The sequence below is a fragment of the Acinonyx jubatus genome, chromosome D4 (assembly GCF_027475565.1).
Source record: "Acinonyx jubatus isolate Ajub_Pintada_27869175 chromosome D4, VMU_Ajub_asm_v1.0, whole genome shotgun sequence".
NCBI lineage: Eukaryota > Metazoa > Chordata > Mammalia > Carnivora > Felidae > Acinonyx > Acinonyx jubatus.
Window position 1 is genome coordinate 66,384,275 of NC_069391.1, and position 15,843 is coordinate 66,400,117.

The 15,843-nt window shown below is 39.0% G+C and overlaps 1 protein-coding gene across 7 annotated transcripts in view; it reads left to right on the forward strand.

The window, feature by feature from the left end:
* The first annotated feature begins 1,099 nt into the window (after positions 1-1,099).
* Positions 1,100-15,843, forward strand: part of TUT7 (terminal uridylyl transferase 7) — a 60,844-nt gene continuing 46,100 nt past the window's right edge. For 2 of the 7 annotated variants that reach the window (XM_027048189.2, XM_027048193.2), the window contains exons 1-9: positions 1,100-1,241; positions 2,422-2,972; positions 8,025-8,206; positions 8,521-8,637; positions 9,139-9,316; positions 10,913-11,001; positions 13,171-13,222; positions 14,150-14,219; positions 15,016-15,142. In XM_027048189.2, coding sequence (XP_026903990.2) covers positions 2,453-2,972; positions 8,025-8,206; positions 8,521-8,637; positions 9,139-9,316; positions 10,913-11,001; positions 13,171-13,222; positions 14,150-14,219; positions 15,016-15,142 — 1,335 coding nt within the window. In that variant the 5' untranslated portion in view covers positions 1,100-1,241; positions 2,422-2,452. Of the gene's footprint in view, positions 1,306-1,588; positions 1,767-2,075; positions 2,211-2,421; positions 2,973-8,024; positions 8,207-8,520; positions 8,638-9,138; positions 9,317-10,912; positions 11,002-13,170; positions 13,223-14,149; positions 14,220-15,015; positions 15,143-15,843 lie in introns of those variants that run through there. The other 5 variants (XM_027048194.2, XM_027048190.2, XM_027048191.2 and 2 more) reach the window with 5 other exon arrangements.

Consider the following 15,843-nt stretch of genomic DNA (forward strand, 5'->3'; position numbering starts at 1 on the left):
ACAGATTATTGGCTAGATTCTCACGTCTGTTCAGACCCCAAAGCATCTAGATAAGGCATTATACAAAAGTAGCACCAACACGTTTTAAATCACCTTTAGCATAGACAGGAGTTAATAAAGGACTCTGCCTCATTAAGTGGTTTCCAGCAGCGCCCTTTACTTTACCATAAATACTATTTCCCCATCTTTAAAACGGGCATAATGGTATTTTCCTGGAGGACTTGTTGTGAAGATTAGAGTTAATATTTGTAAAGCCCTCAGAACAGTGCCTGACAATACCCAGGGCTTATGTGTCCATTATTATTCTAAGACCTTTGCTCCGCAGCATCTCATGGATTTAAATTTAAATGCTCCTAAAAAGCAGAGAGACCAAAACTGTCAACTTTTCTCAACACTCCCTGATTTTATTAGATGTTCGAGGCTTTCAAGGCATTTAGAACAAGACAGCAAGGAAGGTAACACGGTCAAAAGAAGAAAAGAAAAGGAACCCCGAGTTGTTTGTTAATGCCAGGTGTGCATTCTTCTTTCAAAATTTCGAGCATGGTTCTCCCGGATCATCCTTTGCGATTACACAGACTCTCGAAAACACGGTTTTGTGTTGTTCAGTAAAACAAATCCGTAGCCAGTCTAAGAAAAAAGCGAAGCATTTCCCTTGACCACACTGGGATCTGGGTGAACGGCTTAGATGCGGGCATTTCTAAGACCTCACTGAATCGTAATCGTCAGAAAAACAGCAAGAGCGCTACAAGGCCTCACATTCAGGCTGCACTTGCCCTGCACTCGCCCGCAATCAAGAGCATCCAGGGGCAAAGCCGCGCCGCCGGCGCACGAGCCGTCCGGGCTCCGCGCCTCCCGCGGAGCACAAGAGGCTTGCTCGCCCGCGCCTCCCGGGTGCTAGCGAGGCCTAGGAAGCCGGCCCCGGGAGAGGAGAGGAGGGGCGGAGCGGGGCACCCCGGCCAGACTCGACGCCGGAGCCCCGGAGGGTGCGCGCGACCACGGCGGCGGCGGCGGAAGCGGGCGGGGCGGGCCGGGGGCGGGGCGGAGGCGGGGCGGGGCGGCGGGCGGCCCTGCGGGCGCAGCGCGCGTTTCCGGCGTGCGCGGCGGAGCGCTCGGGCGGGGGCACCGCCGGCTTCGACTCGCGCACAATGAGACAGCGCTGAGCGCCGGAAGTGGGGCCGAAGGAAAACACGGAGAGGGAGCCCGGCCGGGACAGGAAGAGGCGGGGGACCGCGGCGGAGGTGGTGAGTGCTCCGGGGCGCCTTCTCCCCGCGTCCCTCCCAGACTCGCCTCCGGGGTGGGTCTCCGGTGGGTTCCCTCGTCTCCGGAGTAGAGGGCGGGCCCGGCCCGGGAGAAACGTTGGCTCCTTCCCCCGCCGGCCTCCTCGCCCCAGTTGCGAGGACCGGGGAGCCCCCAGGCCGGCGGGGACTGAGCTCCCGGGTTCGAGTCCGCATCTTCACTTTGTGGCAGACCCTGCCGGCGCCGGAGAAGAAGGGACTTGGGTGGAGGCACTGGACCCCGGCCCCCTGGCCGGCCGGGGGGACCCCGGAACCCCATCGAGGAGGCAGGTCACTTCCTGCTTCCTGGTCCCCGAGGTGGCTTCGTGGCCAGGAGTGCGGGGACGCCTCCTCTTTCTCTGCCTCCGGCCTCGAAGGGTGGAAACTGAGGCAGATCGAGGGTGGGGCGATCAGACGGGGGGTTGAAGAGGGAGAAATGCTGTTCTTGACAAAACCAAACTTGTTTGGGGTTAGAGAATGAGGACTGGGGAGGTGAGCTGGACTTGTCTCTTGGTGGGAAACCCAGTCCCTTTCGCTAGAGGGGACTCTTGGTGGGGAGCGAGCCCCTCTTTAGCCCAGGCGACCGAAGCCTGTGGTTCTGAATAGTGGTAGTGAGGGGGAGCCGAAGCCCTTCCCTGGAGGTCGGAGAAGGGACAGAAAAGTGAAGCTGAGAGGAGATGAGCTACGTTCACACAAAGTTTTGGTTACTTTGTATAACACTTGAAAGTAATTGCCAACTTTTTTTTTTTAAGACTGTTTCCGGAGCTTTCTAACAGCGTAGGCTTGGGATGAGGGTTTTGTTTTGTTTTGTGGAGGAGCGCTTTTGTTTTATAGGTAAAGCCAACCAACTTGGTGTGAGTAACATTTTTTTAGACTGCAGTTCTCAAGACTATAGGGAGCTTCCCTTAGTCACAGATGTAATCGTCACGTTAAATAGTAAGTACTAATTTTCATGGAGACTTATAGGACTCAAGCAAGCCTCCCAACTTTTGGTGTAGTGTGCTGATTATTAGGATGTGATGGAAATTAGGAAAGGAAGAGTTTCTTACAGACTTTTGAGCACCTGTGCAATAAACGTGTGGTATTTCACATGCTTGGTATGATATCTTGTTATGGTTTGATAATTTCCCAAAATGCCTTCTTCCAGGTGCAGAGTAAGAAAACTGAAGTCAAAGACCATGGGAGATGCCGCAAAACCTTATTTTGTGAAACGCGCTAAAGACCGAGGAACTATAGATGATGAGGATTTCAGAAGGGCTCACCCCCAGCAAGATTATTTAATAATGGATGACTATGTTAAAGGCCATAGCAGTAAAATGGAAAAAGGCCTTCCAAAAAAAAAATTAACACCAGGGAACTATGGGAATACCCCCAGAAAAGGACCGTATGCTGTTTCCAGCAATCCCTATGCATTTAAAAACCCAATTTACAGTCAGCCCACTTGGATGAATGACAACCACAAAGATCAGAGTAAGAGATGGCTCTCTGATGAACTTGCTGGTAATTCAGACAGCTGGAGGGAATTCAAACCGGGACCTAGAATTCCTGTTCTAAACCGACCAAGAAAAGACTCCTTTCAAGAAAGCGAAGATGGATATAGGTGGCAGGATGGACGAGGCTGCAGAACTGTAAGACGACTGTTTCATAAAGACTTGACAAGCCTAGAAACCATGTCAGAAATGGAAGCAGGAAGCCCTGGTAATGTGTTCCAACTTGTCAAGTGACAAGCCCAAAGTCGCAGTATCTTTTCTTTGTCATCCAAATGAGGTTTATTATTTTCAGCAATGCAGTTCCAATTTTTCATAGTCTCTGCTTATTTAATGCGAATACTCTTAAGAACTGTAATCGTGGCATTTGGGCAGCTTCAACACGTTGCATGTATTGGTCTCTTTAAAAGTTTACTGTGCCGTGAGGCTCATTTTCCTTCGGTAAACATATTTCCCATTGGTGCTTTCTACAGAAGAGGGTGATGATATCCCCCTGGGGACTGTTTCATATTTTCTGAGTGGTGTATATGTATTTTCTAAATTATGTATTGTAATTTTGTATTTGAATAGTGAATGTGTCCATAATATAAATGACAGAATATAAAGCTAAAAAAAAAAAAAAATCTTACTCGATGTAAATACACAATATAGACCACATAGATTTCCTGTCTCAGAGGATTATATGTCTTTTGGAGGGAGCATCGATCTCCAGAGGAGGATAGTCCAGGATTTTTTTTTTTTTTTCTTTGCTCAACAGTGAGCTGCACGGCAAACAGACTGGGACACTTTAAGTTTCGAAAGTCAGAAATACAGATAAGTTTTGCCTTTTAGTTTCCGTAGAACCAAAACCCATTTCTAAGGGCCAGGTGTGCTTGATAATAATTGCCCCAAAGTGATTATTTATACATTTTTCTCAAAGGTGGATAGTAGATTTTGTCCATGTAGCCATAATTTCTATAAACAAGAAAATTATCTAATGGACAATAATTACTGAAATGAAATAAACTCATAAATATGAAGGAAAAAGTAAAACAGTATTTAGTCCGAAAATGCAAATTATGCTTGGAAAAATGGGCTTTTAAATTTATTGGCTGGGAGCCTTTTTTTAGTGACCATATAGAATGGGTGGCAAACTGGCCAGCACTTTAAAGTTGTTTGTTTGTTTGTTTTAAATTTAAATGCATCTAGGCAATATTGGCACTCTCCTAGGTGTCCAGAGGCCTTTTTCTTTCATGTTATCTCACAGTGACCAGCTTACATTTCTGTATTTTACTGGTAAGGAGTTTGATTTTGTGACCTGGACATGTAGAATACTTAACAGAGAAAAATGTCACTTATTTTTAGAGGGTCTTTTGATAGTATTAAATGAGAGAAAAGGTGCTGTTTTATATTTCTTAAGGTAGGAAAAGCAAGAGAAAATTCCTTGTATCAAAGAGTACAAACAGAATGAGGTGTTACAAAGGAATCAGTCAGGAGAGACAATCTTGGCCTCATAAATCTTGAAGCTAGAAAGGATGCTAGAAAGAACTTGAAGGAAGTGTCTGATGCAGTGCTCTGTCGTGATATATCAAGGTAGAATCACAATTTTGCAAAGCAGGCAGCTGTGGCTTGGCAAGGTTAAATTTATCCAGACTGATTATGCTGGGTGGTAGATGAGGAAGTGAACCTGAAATTGAGTACTGTGCTGCTTTGGTCATTAACGGCCTCACTGGACCTTGAATTTGACAGAGGGAAATGGAGCATGTATTGATAATTTCTTGACTTTTGATTTGTGTTTTTCTTTTTAAAAGTCTGTGTACATTTAAGTATTTTTGTATTACTGTGTCCAGGTAGGACATGGACATTTTAACTTAGTTACCAATAGTTTTTTTTAAAAAAAAAAGTTGATCTTGAGTAGCATTATAGAAACAAAAGATTTATAGAACGAAAGTTTGCAACCAGACAAATACTGATAGGGACTGTTAACAGACTGAAAGCCTCATATATGTATTCTTGTTTAGTCTGAAAAGCAACCAAAAAAGTTGCTTTTAAGTGGTTTTGAACAGGAAGTACATACTTTTACTATCCTTTTAATTGAAGGCAATCCCCAAATCCCCATATTCTCTCCATATGAAAAAGAGGTATGTTCTTTCACATTTGCTAAATGAAGGACTGCTCAGCTTCTAGCCCTTGAAAATCTTCAGAAAGGAAATAATTTTAAGCTGTGGTATAAAATTGCTTACTGTAGAGAGAAATTCAATTTGAAGTATAAACTTTGCACTGCACTCAGGATCCTAAAAAGAATCTCGTTAAAGGGCCTGAAATTTTCTTGAATCAGAATTATGTCTTAATAAGCAAGGGTCTCATTAAATGATGTGAGAAGATATAATGAAAATTATCTTAGAGTTGCTTTGTTTTTTAATACTTATTTTCTATCTTTCAGTTCTACGTTACCGCCCTGTACTTCATCCCTCACATATCCTAGATTGCCAATGTAATGTATTTGGGACAATGCCATTAGTGATCTTAGCTGGAAAATATCCACTCAAATACACATGTCCTTTGTGAATGGAATAATGGGCCATATGCAAATAAAATGTGGGAGACTTGGAATAGTGTATATAGAGAATTCATGTTACAAGACACATGAGATGAGCTAGGTTGCCTTCCTCGAATTATGGGAACTCTTTAGCAGTACCCAGCTTTATCCTTCCAAGATTCCCGTCAATGAGATTTTATTTGCTATTTTTACCATGCAGTCCTGTGAAACTCAGTTCAGAAGGTGATACTGTCTTGTCAGTTACAGTCTGTTCTAAATGTGAATGGATATGGATTTCAGTAAGTTCTTTCCAGTTCTTACATTGTTAGATAAAAGACTGGATTTCAGAATTCCATCCATGCTTCAATCTTTACTTCAAATCCTGTTAACTTTGATTTAGTCATGTGTCCCTGAACCAAGTTATTTTCTTGGGCCAGCATTTTCCCCATCTGTACAATGGGGATAACATTAGCATCTATGACAGGATCACTGTAGGGATTAAGCGAGGCGGTGCATATAAAGTGCTTGCATTGCATCTGTCGCATAAAAAAAATACTCAGTAATGACAGCTGCTGTCATCATCATCTGAATTTCTGCAGCCATCCACTTCTCTGTATAAAAACAAGGAATGGGGTGCCTGGCTGGCTCAGTCTGTGGAGCGTGGGACTCTTGGTCTCAGGGTTGTGAGTTCGAGTCTCACGTTGGGTGTAGACATTACTTGAAAATAAAATGTTTAAAAAAGCAATAAGGAATTAATTGTACTCTTTGGAGGGAAATCGAAGTCACTCTGAAAAATGACAGCAAATAGGTGAGAAGCCTTTGTGATCAAGAAGGGAGGAGTTAAAGAAATTGGGTTCCATAGCAATTACAGTTTTGTAAGCTAATGTGGACTTTTCTAATGGGTATTGCACATATTAGTGTAAATCTCTAATGAGCGTCAAAGTAAGAAACTTATCATGAACACTGAAATCACAGATGTAATTATTTGGTGTAGACCTTGTAATGATAGGCAAATTACATGTGAATAGACACACAGCTACGTTAAAAGAAGTTCTTGTCTCAGAAGTTTATGCAGACCGGGGCACCTGGGTAGCTCAGTCAGTTAAGCGTCCTAAGTGTCCAACTCCTGGTTTTGGCTCAGGTCATGATCTCACGGTTCGTGGGTTTGAGCCCTGCCTCAGGCTCTGCACTGATGGTGTGGAGCCTGTTTGGGATTCTCCATCTCCCTCTCTCTCTGCCCCTCCCCTGCTCTCTCTTTCTCAAAAATAAAACTTAAAAAAAGAAAAAAAAGTTCATGCAGACCAAGAGCACTGTCCTTAAAAGATTATGATAAATTAATTGGGAGTAGAGGAGTGTTAAGTATTAAAGTAGACTGATTTTTGTCTGCAAATGATACTTACCTTTTAGTATTTTATTTGGTCCATTTTGATTGCCTTTTTAAAGAAACTATTTGCCCTAATACTTTAATTTCTTTTAATTGCCACTTATACTATAGAAGCTATTCACAGAATTTCACTGTATATTCACCTTCTGGTACTTTAAGCACAATGCTTGCTACTTTTTCTTTAGAGCTGTTCACAGTAGCTTTTTTCAAATTAGAGATCCTGTACCTCCCTTTTCTGACTCAGAATTTTTTTCAGTCAACTGATTCATTGTAAGTGCCATAGAAGAAATGAGTTCCACTGTAAACTTGACCTAGGAATTGGTTCATGCAGGGCTTTTCAGTACATTTCTATTTTGAAAGACTAATTTTTGATAAGCCACTTAAACATTATTCAAACCATTTGTCACCATTTTAATTGGGGAAATGAGTTTTATTTTGATCATATGTATTACTGGTAGCTTCATTTTCAGAGCTTGATAGAAGTTATCAAAGCTCTTGAAAACCATTGTTTATAGATCAATCCCACAGTCATCTTCAGTTTCCCAGATAGAAAAGTTGTAAGTTTAAAAAAAGGAAAAAAGTTTTATTAGTTACAAAGCTTGTAGAACTAACAGCAGAGTTTAAATGAATTAGTCTGTACATACAGAAAACTTTTTTTCCAACTACTGGTCGTTTTTCTTTGAAATGTGCTTAGTGTGCAGGCTGTTTAAAGAAGCTAAAATGAAAGTAAAGATAAGATGGGAACTAGTCCTCAGTAAATAAAATTTTGGCCTGGACTTCTTGTATGAATATGGGAGGAGGGCCCAATCACATGAAAGGTAAATTTACAACTAGATGATGGATTTTCACTCCAGATAAGAATGTAGTTGATTTCTGACTTCTTTGGAGATACCCTGTTGTCCTTTGCTCTGTTGAGCTTGTTCACTTACAAAAAATGAAAGCACATATGGATAGTTTTCATTGGAATGGCAAGTATACGTACAGGCACACTAGAATATGATACATTAACATTGTAATTATGACAGACTAGGTATATTAGAATTCCAAGTATGCCTGCCTTCAGAGGATAATTTTTACTATTGCTTGAGTATGGGAGCACACCAGGAAGAAATGAGAAAATCACATTGGTTGAAATGGATTCTTTTTCAGTGTTCCAAAAAGAAGATTTCTGAGGACTAATGTGTCCAGATGAGGTGGTTAATGAATACTCACGCATTTTATCCATGGAAGAGCTTTCCTTTTGCTGTGTTCAGATGTCATTTTGATAATCACATGATTTACGTCATAAATATGTACGGTCTGCTTTTTCATCAGAGCAGTATTATTCAATATTGCCAATAATATTTTCCCCCTAACTTAAGAAAACAAGAAGCAGAGATCCAGACCTCGGAAGCCACGGAGGTCTAGAAATGAGGAAAATGAGCAGGACGGAGACTTGGAAGGCCCCGTGATTGATGAGTCTGTGCTTTCAATGAAAGAGCTCCTGGGCTTACAGCAGGCAGAGGAGCGATTAAAGAGAGACTTCATTGACAGGCTCAAAAGGGTAATGTCTTTTATTTGTTACTTAAAATCGTTGTCTTGGTTTAAACTGTGTTAGTAATTGGGAATATGTGCTTTGAGGAGTCAGGTATCCTACTGTAGTTATTAGTATTTAAGGACTACAGGTTAAAAAATAAAAGTGATAGTTTGATTTAATAGTTACTTCAAAAAAAAATGACTATTAAGATAGTAAAGAGTGACAATAATATATTAACAGCTTTGAAAGTGATGGGGAAATCATTTCTGGCTAATTTTTGTTTGCCTGTATTTTGGAAGATACATATATATGTCTCTATAAATAATCTCTTTGAATTACAGCGACCAAGAAACTACCCTACAGCTAAGTACACCTGCAAACTTTGTGATGTTTTAATTGAATCCATTGCATTTGCCCATAAGCATATCAAAGAGAAGAGGCACAAGAAAAACATTAAGGTAACTTTAATGTAACCCAAACAAATATGTTTTACTTTTCAGTTGTTTTTACTTGTCATCTTTTGACTTTCCTCTCTTTAAGACTGTGATATTAATAACATGACTATATTATTGAATTTATTTTAGCCAAAATACTTTACATTGGTCAGGTATGTTTTGCGGGACAGTCTTGTGAATTTCTTTAAGAACAGTATCAGGATGAATGAAATCATTAATAGGACATAGGTATATGCCCTTATGCCAGTCATAATAAAACAAATAATTTGTCATTGCTGCTTTTAATGTTCTTTCCCTGCATTTTTTCCTAATTCCTGCCTTCTGTTATCACTTTATGTGCATAAAGAAGTATATATGTTTGATGAGATGAAGACTAACACAGCTAAGGTGAGAGGGAGAGCTAAGAAAAATAATTCCAGAGTATTCTACAGGGTGTTGTCTCAGTGAATGGTAGAAGGTAAAAACTGTGTGAGTCATTTTTAATCTCAATATTGATCTTAAAAGGAGAAGCAGGAGGAAGAGTTGCTCACTACGTTACCCCCGCCTACACCCTCCCAGATAAATGCAATTGGTATTGCCATTGACAAAGTGGTACAGGAGTTTGGCTTACACAATGAGAACTTGGAACAGAGACTAGAAATTAAACGTATCATGGAAAATGTGTTCCAACACAAGTTACCAGGTATTTTCTAGATTTGTTTTTCTATTTAGCTACCTAAAAGTACCTCATTCATTTTTCCTACGAGTAGCGATTTTCATCTAACAGAACTTGATTTGCCGTGTCCTGAAGCTCTTAGTTTTTTGTGTGTTTTTGTTTCTCCTGGCTTTTCCCTAAGGTAACAAAGACTTTTACGTGCATTGTCTTTAAACCTGTTTTCACTATGAATTTCATTGTACACAGGTACTTTAAATGCCCCATATTATTGGGGCACTGTGAATCCCTTGTGCATATATTTGTTTACTTTTCTGTCTCTTTAAATTGACATAGTATTTTGAGTTAAGAAGTACATTTGAGTAATTTTCAGGTTAGATGTACCAGAAAAGTTCTGTTTAACCACTTTTCAAAAGAATTGCAACATCTATAATGAGCTCTGAAAACTATTTTGTAATAGATCTTGTGTGCTGTTGGTTAATTTTCCAAGTTTTGCCTGTGGAGCCAGAGAAAACTATTTTGTAGAAAGCTCCACAAGTGATTCTGACCCACAGTGAGAGTTGGAGTCACTATTCAGAATTTATCACCATATCACCCATAGAACTGTTTGCTCTACTGAAAAATCATTCATATAGTACATCATTCATGCTTCTGTATACTTTCATAAAAATAAAGGGCAGATATCTGTTCATTTCATCATTTCTGTGTCTCATCCTTTACATTGTAGACAAGTTCCTGAAAAGGCATATGTAATTTCAATAATTTTTGCCATAGATTTCCATTGTAAAACTGAATGTACTTTGTCACGGAAGACTGTTAAGACTCAAAGAAATCACTTGATTTAACAAACCTTAAAAACGCCACAAAAAAAAATCCCTTGATGAGAAGGAATAATTTTTTGGCACAATGGTAGTAAACAGTAAAACTTAGCAGGGAAAATGCTGTATGTAAATATAGGCAGGACACACACACACACACACACACACACCCCTTCGTCTGAAGAGCGAATTGCTTATTGCCTAGCATTTTAAGTTAATATCAGTGATATAATTATTTTCAAAAGTTTTCTGAAATAGAGTGTATTATGTTAAGGGCTTTTTTGTTCATAATGAGTATTCCTACTGAAAAGTAACCTTATGCTGAAGGTCATTTTTATGGTTATTTTACTGAACATGATCTTTATAGTAAATTACACCTATGCAGGTTTTCTAAAAGGTAAAATGTTTCCGTTAACTCTTTAATATACTATCAAGTTTATAGATCTGAGACAAAGTTATGCAGCCCTTTTTGACTTTCACATTGTAAAAATCATTGCAAATAGTATTTTCTGCACAAAATGAAGAGTAATAATTTAGAAATTTTTTTAGACATGTTTTACACTTGACATGAAAAGCGTGGCTGTTAAGCTAAACCACAGACAGTATAGCCTTCCCTGTTACGTAAAATAAAAATGAAGACAACAGCAGAGAGTCAACGATTCCTTTTAGTTTGTTTATGCCAGACTTAAATACTGTCTTTCTTTCATGTGTAGTTTTAATTGGTGATTCCATTCCTGAAATGGCAGTGTTTTGTTATGACTTTTGAGAAATTTCACTTTATTTATGACTTACTTAATTTTTTTTTCAGATTGTTCTCTGAGATTATATGGGTCATCCTGTAGCAGATTAGGTTTCAGAAATTCAGATGTAAACATCGACATTCAATTTCCAGCCATTGTAAGTACAAAATGAAATGTTGGAATTTTCACAGAGTGGTATGGAAATTCTTTTTTTCAAATATGAGCTATGTATTGATATGTTTTAGATATTTGAAGATAGTGTAAATGTATTGGTGGCAGCTTTTTTTCCCTAAAATTTCAAGTTTTATGCTCTTCTGCCTACCTTAATGGGGCTTTTTAGATTCTGTTATCTTAAGAAGGTTAAATTATCTTGGTAAAGTCAACTTTTCTAACATCAGAGAATTTCAGATTTTAAACCGTGTGTATATGTAAACATTTTTGACCCAAAAGCTCTATTCGCTCCTGGGTTTCCTCTTCTACACATCTACTTCGTTAAAGAATTGTGCTTTTAAAGGACCATACCTAGCCTGGATTTCTGGTTTAGTGTAATTTAAAAAGATGTTGATGATTCAGAATTTTGAACCTGGAAGGCACTTTCATAGATTATCTATTTATCTGTTGGTGGTTCCCCAGGCCAGGTTGCAGATGGCTTATGCCCATTTGCCTGGGTTGCTAGTTAATAAAGAAGGTTCCTGTGGAGGTTCCTCAAAAAATTAAAAATAGATCTACCCTATGACCTGGCAATGGCACTGCTAAGAATTTACCCAAGAGATATAGGAGTGCTGATGCATAGGGGCACTTGTACCCCAATGTTTATAGCTGCATTTTCAACAATAGCCAAATTATGGAAAGAGCCTAAATGTCCATAAACTGACGAATGGATAAAGAAGATGTGGTTTATATATACAATGGAATACTACTTGGTAATGAGAAAGAGTGAAATCTGGCCATTTGTAGCAATGTGGATGGAACTAGAGGGTATTAAGCTAAGTGAAGTAAGTCAGGCAGAGAAAGACAGATACCATATGTTTTCACTCATATGTGGATCCCCTCCCCAGGGGGGAGGGGAAGCAGGAAAAAAAAGATACAGAGAGGGAGGGAGGCAAACCATAAGAGACTCTGAAATACTGAGAACAAACTGAGGGTTGATGAGGGATGGGGGAGAGGGGAAAGTGGGTGATGGGCATTGAGGAGGGCACCTGTTGGGATGAGCACTGAGTGTTGTATGGAAACCAATTTGACAATAAATTATATTTAATTAAAAAAATAAAAATAAAGGGAAGTACCCTATATGTCTATTTTACAACCACTCCTTTCTTGCCATCCCTAACTGCTATAGCTACATAGTCAACTGACCAATAGATTCTACTCTTCCTTTAACCTTAAATTCTGATGAGTAATTTACCAGTATAGTGGTTATTTTAGTCTCATCATTCATTTAGCAAATATTCACTGAGTCCATGTTGTATGCCAGGAACTATACTAGATTCCAGAGGACAAAACAGGTAGGATTTCTCCCTCATGGAACTCATAGCTGGTGGAGGAGATACGTAATTACATCTATACGGTTCATTGTAATGAGAGCTATGCAGGGGAACAACGTTCTGTGACAGAAAAGAACAAGGGATGTGTAGATCCAGTAGTCATGAAGGTCCCCTTTGAAGTGATAACATTTAAGCTAGGCTCTAAATGATGAATAAGAGTGGAGAAGTGAAAGGGTAAGTGTTTGGGGCAGAGGAAGCAGCGTTTGCAAACACCCTAAATCAGTATGAGTGTGACCTATTCAAGTTGCTGAAGGGATGATTGTATAGCCAAGGTGGAGGGACCAAGAGAAAGAAGCAGCATTAAGGTAGGATAGACTAGAGGCCAACATGCTGGATCTGTGGGCTGTGGAAAAGTTGCACTGTGACCTAAGGGCAATAAGAAGCCATTGAGAGTTTTAAGGAGAGGCATGACTAGGTCTGATTTATGACGTTAAGTGGTTTTGGTTCCTATGCGGAGCAAGGATTGGAGAGAGGCAGGGCTGAAGTAGTCTTCTAGAGGAGAGGTGATATTAACAGTTTCATGTCTTTGAGATTTGCTGTGAGGCCGATTACCTCAGGAATGAGTTAATCAGGAGTTAACTGTGTAACTGGTCTCTTGCCCTCATCTGGTGCTCATCTCTCATGCCTCTTGTGTGCACATAGCATGATTAATTTCTTTACTTGGGTAGCAGTGTGCTTTCTAATTTGGAAAGGTCTTTGGATAACTTCAGATGACTGTGTATTATCTCAGTGAAATAGAAGTATATATGGATTCGTGATGTATTCATTGATTTGTTTCCTAGATGTCTCAGCCAGATGTTCTCTTACTTGTTCAAGAATGTTTAAAGAACAGTGGTAAGGCCAAACTCTTCCCATATTTTGCTCTTAATTGTTTTATTTTCTCGGTAATTTAGATATATCTTATTTGTCAGATGTTGAAAATAGGAAGTCATGTGTCTTTTAATTATTTCTCTGGGTAATATCCAAACAGAAAACCAAAGCAAATGCCCATGAATTATTAGCTAGTTGGGAGTCCTGCTAATTGTTCTACAATGCAAAATAACTGTTTTGTAAGTAAAGTTTTTAGCTTGCTGATAATGTCACAATTTGTAAAGATTGAGTCCTAAACCCAGACTAAAAAGATGCAAAATACGTAAAATTTACTCTTGAGGGCAAAACTAAAGTGTGATCTGCTTTATTCTTTAACTTAATACTTTATAGACGATAAACAGATGCGACCCAACTCTGATTAATAACTCAGCAAACACTTGTTCCCGGTTAGGGTTACTAGTCATCCGGAGTAATGTCCAGCTTAGGACTTTGAGTTTTTAATGCTCTCTGTAGGCCTCATTAAACAGTCTCATCTCAATTAGTCTTTCCCATCCTTCTTGTTTTGGTTGACTGAAACATTTAAACATTTCTTCTTACTTCAGTCAAGATGTATTTTGAGCCCAGATATTTTAGTAGTTTTTGCAGCAATTTTGTTTTCCAGTGTCCTGTCCACATTTCGAATTACCTGATCCACATAACACTTACCTGTCCTGATCCAGTAATGTAGTCGTTTCTAATCAAACGTGAATTTTGCGAAATGAAGGTTTTAAGTTAATGTGATTACTTGATTATTGTACATAATACTGTTCTCCTTTTCAAGTCATCTCAGCTTTGTTTCATAATCATCTTTCAAAAGGCTGAACAGATTAAGTCACAACTTGTACTTTATCTAGTTCTGCTTTTAAACAAAATTTAATTAACCTACTTAATATTTTTTTCTTCTTTCCTCAGAGTCTTTTGTTGATGTTGACGCAGACTTCCATGCTAGGGTACCAGTGGTGGTGTGCAGAGAAAAGCAAAGGTCTCCGTTTCTTTAAGCTGTTTATATATTAAATAGAAACTTGCCAGAAGCACATGTACTTTATTATCTTCATGTCCAGTTTCTAGAATAACAGGCTTCTTATGTGTTTAATTTCACAGGCTCACTATTAACATTCTCTCTATACTTTTGGCATTTGATGCAGGAGGAAAAGGTGTTTTATTTTAAGAAGAATAGAATTATTTGAAAGGAAGTATAGGGAGGAAGCATCTTGACCCATTTGGTTTCAGTATAAAACAACTTTATCAAATCATTACTTGATCGAGCCACCTTACATTGCCATCCTTTTCAGCAGCATTTTTAGCAGCACTGAATAACAATTAGTGTGACTTCCCCCGTGTGTCTCTTCCTCCATCTGGAAGCATCATCACCACGTTAAATGGATGGTTTGTAGGCTGTAATGAGTCTTCATTAGGCAGATTCCTCCAACTCTTGGGAAAACACTCTTTTATTCTTACAAAGATGAATCCATACTCTCATTTGAAACATCTTACAGTATTTTCCTTATTTTCATTTCCCCTCAGAAATAGTTTTAGTATATGAAAATACAAAGTTCTAGTTCTGAAAAATAAAATTCGCTCAGAGAGTAGCTGCCCTATCTTTTTCTTAATGCAATGGCCTAAATAACCCATAAAGATTTAGTAAGTTTTTAATTTTCATTTTGAAGATCTTTATTATCAGTGTAAATTAGTTGTCAGCGTTTAAAAGATACCTGATACCTGCATAACACTTTTTATCCTTCTCTTTTCCTCTCCCATCCCACCCTTTACCCCACCAGTGGTCTTCTTTGTAAAGTGAGTGCAGGAAATGAAAATGCTTGTCTGACAACAAACCATTTAACTGCCCTTGGAAAACTTGAATCAAAGCTGGTTCCTTTGGTGATTGCGTTTAGGTACTGGGCAAAGGTAGGTTTGAGTTCTTTAAATGCACAAATACATACTATGTATGCATAAACAGTATGCTTTGATTTTTGCATGGTTAATTTAATCTTAAATGTTTGGATGCATATTTATAGACATGAAGGGAATAGGCATCTGAGTATTGGAACAGAAATTTTAATGTCTACGGAAAGGAAAATTTAGTATTTCTATTTCACTATGACAGTATTGCTCAAAAGATCAAAATGATTTATAGTGCTTATTAAAAATCAGATTTATAGGTCAAATCCCAGAGGATATGGTCCAAGAATTTACATTCTAACTAGTTTCCCAAGGTGATTGTTAGGCACAGGAAAGTTTGAGGTAAACCTTCTCATATCATTTCCAATAATGTACCCAGAGACTCCAAAAATGGCAGCCACTCTCTCATCGTGCTTACATTTCTATAATGTTTTAAATATGACATCTCAATATTTATTAAGCATTTAGTATTTCCTTAAAACATAAGGTCCCATCATGATTATAAAATTGAGATTCTGGGTAGGTGCTTTGTAGAGAAAAGCCAAAGCTTTACTAATTAAGATATGACAGTAACAGTAGGTAGTCCCTGTTGCCCCAGTCCGGGATAAACAGGGGACTGCTTTACCCTTAACCGGGTGAGTTGATAATTACAATATGCCATCCTTTGAAAGCTGCTTCCTGCTTCATCCCTAAGTAGGCTATGCTCT